Here is a 6141-nt window from a genome sequence, read left to right on the forward strand (position 1 = left end):
AGGGCTAAGTGTTTAAATCACATTTGCTCAACTTTAGCTCAGATAATAATGTGTTTAGTTCCACTGTGGCACTGTAACTTTACACATGAGTTTTAAAACAAATTTTACCCCTTCAACTCTCATATCCCTATCAGTGCAGATGTGGGGAGAAGACAGCAATAAAAAAGAATTTGGTGTCAGAAATGCAATTAATTTATCAAATATAATCTTTTCTGTTACCTTACTGAATCTGCTGTTTTTAAGGTAACCTTCTAAAACATATTTCAAGGCAGTCTCATTTCAAGAGCACTGTTTATCACATGCATAATTTGATTCTTTCTTGTTATATGTTACTACCTCTGATTCTTCTTTTAGAGAAACTATATTTGGAGGACTTACCCATCCTCAATGAAAGTGATGGCTCTTTAGATTTAAGGTATTTAAGATAGAAACAAACACATGCCACATTTAAAAATGTTCCTTTTTCTTTTCTCTTTTTAAATTTGAAAATGTAATATGGACCTAAGGTTCACTGCTAGAAACAAAAGGGACCCTTTACCATGAAGAGCTGGGCTTGGTTCTTGGTCATTCTAATTTGATGTATATATATTCATCCCTCATTTCTATCATTGGAAAGACTCAGCCAGAAGATAAGTATGGAGTCTCACTATGGTAATTGTAGTCAGGACAGACCTTTTGCACAAGTTTATAATCAACACTGTAAAAGGCAATGTAAATGCAAATGACCTTGAAGGGCTTGGAGCACAGCCAAGACACATGGCTCTGAGTCTGCTCCTGGTAGCAGATCTTCGACGGGTCAAAGTTGCACAGGGCAGTCTTCTTTGCCCGATCTGTTTTTTCATACTCAATGCGACAATTGAAAGATTTGGATTCCTTGGTCTCCAAAGTAGACTGCGGGGAAACTTCAAATTCCACGACTTTGGAGGGGGGTACCAAACTAACTGAAACATTGCCCAGGCCTGTGGAATTATGTCGGAAATAAACACTGAAGGTTCCATTGCCATGGTCAACAATTTTCCCCGTGATTAGGAGGTTGAGTTTGACAGTTTTAATGTTGGAATGGAAGTCACCCCATCCAAACATTTTTTTAAATTTTCCCGTTTTTACTATTGGCCTCCGTTTAGTTCTTGTCAATGGTTCCTGAACCTCCGTGATGTTGGCCAGCCAATCCCAGAAGTGTTCCATGCTGTCCGCATATGCCAAGTGTCCGGGCTTTGGGACTGGAGACTGTTTAATAAACAGGCGCAGAGGATTGATGATCCTTGAGTGTACCACGTTTCCAACCAATGTCCCTGGAGCATCTTTGTCTTCCCAATCCAGCCCCTCTGTGGCATGCACCACTTTTTTACTGTCACAAAATAACTGTGAAAAGAAGAAAGAGAAATAAACTTTAGGTTTGGGCTTTGAGCACACACATACTATAAAACCAAAGCACAAGGGAAATTCTTGCAATATTATTTAGATTCTTGCTAAATAGCATTTCACATACAAAGCTGGGCTCAGCACTATAACAAGATGAACATTTAATTCCAAGCAATGTAAATTCGTGAGTACAAAAATTAAAATGAGATAAAAAAAAGTTTTTCATTTTAATGGGCTGACGTGGTTTTAGTTGCTGTTTCCTAATCTTTACAATCCTATCTTTACAAATTGAGGGAAGTAGTATATTGTGGTCTCTCATTTGATAAAAACATTAAATTTGTGAGAGATTTTCTTTCAGGTAAAACATAACTATAATGCTGAAGGTTTCTCCCAAGAAGCTAGAAACCATCCGAATATAAAATATTGATCTTAAATATATTTTGAAACATTAAGACTATTGTTTTCAAAAGCTTATGTCATATAACTTCCTAGCTTTTGATAGAATTCCACCTCAAAGTGTAATAGAAAAGGAGCATAAATAGTAACAAAAAGTTCTACAAAAGATTTAGTTGAAAAGCATAATTTTGAATTAATTAATAGATGGTATATAATACAATAAATTTTATTACAATTGAACTATATCTTGAAAGATAGAACTGCTAAGAGTTATGTGCATGTGGTTTATAGATTCCACTGTATTGTGGTTCAAATCATACCCACTGAAACACAGAACTTTATCTGCATTTGATTTTTATTTTTATTCTTTTTGTAGTAGTATAAGAGTCGCCATGATTTCTAAAAATCATTTAGTTAAGTCAATGTGGATTTTGAGACATGGAACTGTAATACATAAAACTACTGCCTGGAGTGAATATTTATAAATGAGTTATAAAGCCTGGAAAATAGGGGTTTCTAGTGGAAATACAGATAGTCTCTTATCTCTAATGGCACAAACCATCCCGGTAATGATTTTCGGAAAACTGTCAGCATGATGAAAAGGATGAGAGAGAAGTGAGGCTGTGTTTATGTACTGTTTCCCCAATGCTTTCATACATGGCAAAGCACCTGGTAAAACTAGTCTCAATTTATTACAAGTATTATCGCTTTCAATCTAATTTTGAAAAAAGAAATAATAAGGCACGGCCTGGATTATAAACATTGCACTCTTCTACATGGTAGAGTTTAATAGCATGAGGTTATTTTTTTTATATGTTTATAAAAGTTTAGAAGTTTAAGTTCTAATAGAGCTTTGTGAGAAGTGTTTTACCTATACCTCATCCTCAATCACTTTAGAGTAGGAATCCAAGAACTTAAATATATGTATGGGATTTTCTTTTCTGTTTTTTTCTTCCTTTGGCAGGGGGAGTTCATAATATATATTAATATATATTGGCTCTTTTGATTAATTTCCTGAAGACTTTTCCTCCTCATGTCTCGTATTTTTAAAATTCTTTTCACTTAAATTACTGAGGTTTGGCAGGAGGGCAAATTGATATGATGCACATCCTTACTATTTTGAGAACTTAAATTCATATTACCACTCTTTAGGGGAGTACACATCCTGAGTTGCATATGCTCCTAAGTGGAAAGCCTCTCCTGGTGTGGAAAGGCTGGCATGTTCACCGGGAAAAGAGGGATCATAAGTCAGTATTTCTGCTCAAAATATTCTGGGTGTTTCTAATACTGTAACTTGCGTTTTGATTTTGAACACTTTTAATTACAATGTGCATAAACCTCGTTCAAATCAATTGGTACTAGCCTGTGGAGTCAGTGCTGGCTCCAGTTATGATTTCAGTTTCCAAGAACTAATGCAGCCAGGTCTAAGTGTGGTATCCTGGCCTCTCTCCAGCAAGATGACCAAGGACACGTGAGCAGATAAGCAACCCCTTGCTGATCAAGGTCTAATTTCTCTTTTCTATGATTATGATTCCTACTGCCCAGAGTCTATTATCAATTTTTCACTTATTTCCAGGACTTCATGAGCTGTGCCTTGCTTGGTCAATGCTGACAGACATACCTTGCACTTGCTGAGAATCTCTACTTAGTATATAAGAAATTTTCCTTTACTTCTCAATCTCTACCCCTTTCTGAATAGGTAAATAGGGTAAATCCTTTCTGAAATTCTTACCTTTTAGCTTGCTTTTTTAAAAATAAATTTCAATTCTTATCTCTACACACCATGCTGCTGATTAAATATATTTTCACTTACACGTATGACAACAATCTTTGCTACCAGCAGCAACAAGCTCTTCTTTTACATTAAGATGCTTGCTTTACACTACACATTTTCCTGAAATTTTCCTCCTGTATTATTTTTCTTGATTTAGCACTTTGCCTGATTTTTTCATTACTTTCCATTATTGAAAACCTATAAACAGTGAACCCATAATTCAATGACAAGTAAGTTTGAAATCACGTAGTGTCTTAAGTTAACTGTATTGGTCCATTTTGGAATACATAATACACTCCATTAAGAGAGACATTACGAGATCCTTCTCATCGCTAGGACTTCTGCTGTGATACTTCTGAGAATAGTCAATGATAATAATAATAACAAAAAATGGCCATTTACTGGGATTTAAAAAAAAATCTGAAGATTTTCTTCCTAGCTATTTATGTTGCAACAACTTGACCCAAACTTATGTACTCACCCTAAAAAATATGAGTGTAAAAAGAAATCTAAGCTTATCAAACAGATAAATTATATGTGATCATTTTCTTTCAGATGGCTCATCAACTCTTCAAAAAAGATTCTCCATATGAGAACTTAAAATGGAATTTGATTTCTAAAAAATATATTCTAACACAATACTCTTCAGGTTCAAATATGTATAAGAAACCCTTGATTTTAAAGTTGGCCTATATAAAAAATAATAAAATTTAACTGATAGCACAGATTTATAATAGTTCTCTGTTCCAGAGACAACACTCACTAATAGTTCCATAGATGAAAAGCAGAGATATATATATTTTAATTTTTTTCTTTGCCCTAGACCATCACATTTTCTACTTTAACAACATTAAACGAGTTGAGAAAAGCTGTGTATAACTTCATTTGTTTATTACTTTAAACTAAATGGACAATTTTCACAAATACTGATTTTCAAACCTAAACCCAAATCTCAAAAAGCTATCAGATAGTGATGTATAATTAAAATGGTAAATATATTTCGAATTGTCTTAAAAAGTTGACAATTGCACCTCCTCTCCTGACTTGCTCTCTCTTTGATGGTATGCATGCATCACTGGTAAGAGGGCACTCTCTCCTATAACGAGGTCTACAAATATTTGGTTGTATAACCTAAGACCCCAAGGCTCATGTTTATCTTCAAAAGACCTAATCAGGGATGACTGGGGTTGGATGAGTCACAATCCTGCTCTTCACTCGTCTATACACTCCCAATACGGAAGCAGTATGGTGGAAAAACCTAGGATTTAGTGGAGGATGATCTCATCACCCCTTGCTTAAGTGAACCACAGTTTTTTCACCTATATCTCCTTTGCTGGTTTATTGTAAGGATGAAATAAAAGAACAGATGGAAATTACTAAGCCCAGTCTCTGGCAAAAAGAATTCAATAACTGATGGTCCCTGCATGGTACAATGGATAGTCCCATGCCTCCTATTCAAGAATCGTCTTCAAAAGGTTTTTATATATTCTCAGGCCTCTAGGAAACTGATTATGGATAATCAAAAAAACTTGTTTGGTGCCATATAACACATTGATGACTGAGTAGAAAGCAATCTTTTCAACTCCAGAGCATCTATCAAATGTTTCCTTGTGTTTCCAGTCTCACTGGCATCTGAGTCATAGCTAGATTGCTGGCACAGGTAGGCTTTCTTTGCCAAAAAAAAAGTGGATCTTTAAATCCAACCTACCAAATGAGTCAGCAAAGGGAGCTGAAAGTACAATATGTCTGGCAGGTGCCCTTGTTCCTGGACAATTTCCATGATACAACTTACTGGGTGAGGGCTGTAGGTGGTTCTAAAGCTGCTGGCAAACCACTCTGCCCAAGGCAAAGTTGTTAGATGTTTTCCACAAAACGCATGGCTGTATCCCCTCGTTACTTTTGTATTTGCTGAGGCTCTCTATGCTAATATTGGTATCACTGCTGTCTTTGTCCCATCATATTGCAATAATAATGCAAAAACGTTTAACTGCAAGCACAAAACGGAGTTTAAAAAAGGGAGAAAGAGGAATTGCTGTGCTTTATCTGTTTGAACATTCCCTGATTTCAACACATTTATCAAAGCTTAAGTAATTTATGTCTTGGCAGGGTGTATCAATTTCACAAAGCACACACATTAGCTAGATACAATGATATCATATTAGCTTTTTTTGCATCTTACAGAAGAGCTCAAAAAGATTAATAAAAGCTCAAACCTTCATCAATTAAATGAAGCAGGTGGAAGGAAGGGAGTAGAGGAAGAAGACTGTATTTCATTTCGGTTCTTTTGTTTTCAGGGGGAAAAAAAAGCTGACAGGTTCAAATCATTCATCATAACAAGCTGGAGTTGAATTTCCCTGATAATTAAATGCATTTTTTCCCAAGAGGCAGAGAAGCTGCAATGAATTTTATAGTAGCAGATGTGAGAACTGTCACAAATTATGGACATAATTTATAAACTAAAAAGCATCTTTCTCTGCAAATACTATATCAGAATATCCTTTTTTCAATCATATCTGTTATGTATTTTTCAGTAAAAATTTTATTTTAAAATAATTTTAGATTACAGAAAAGTTGCGTAGTACAGTTACCACATACCTGGCACCCAGTTT

General features: G+C 35.2%; 1 protein-coding gene across 1 annotated transcript in view; it reads right to left on the minus strand.

Annotated features, from left to right (window-relative positions):
• Positions 1 to 581: 581 nt before the first annotated feature.
• The window catches only part of NXPH2 (neurexophilin 2), a 100539-nt gene continuing 94979 nt past the window's right edge, over positions 582 to 6141 (minus strand). The window contains exon 2 of the mRNA XM_006921043.1: positions 582 to 1362. Within this exon, the coding sequence (XP_006921105.1) occupies positions 619 to 1362 (744 nt within the window). The 3' untranslated portion in view covers positions 582 to 618. The remainder of the gene's footprint in view (positions 1363 to 6141) is intronic.

Source organism: Pteropus alecto, unplaced genomic scaffold, assembly GCF_000325575.1.
Source record: "Pteropus alecto unplaced genomic scaffold, ASM32557v1 scaffold3, whole genome shotgun sequence".
NCBI lineage: Eukaryota > Metazoa > Chordata > Mammalia > Chiroptera > Pteropodidae > Pteropus > Pteropus alecto.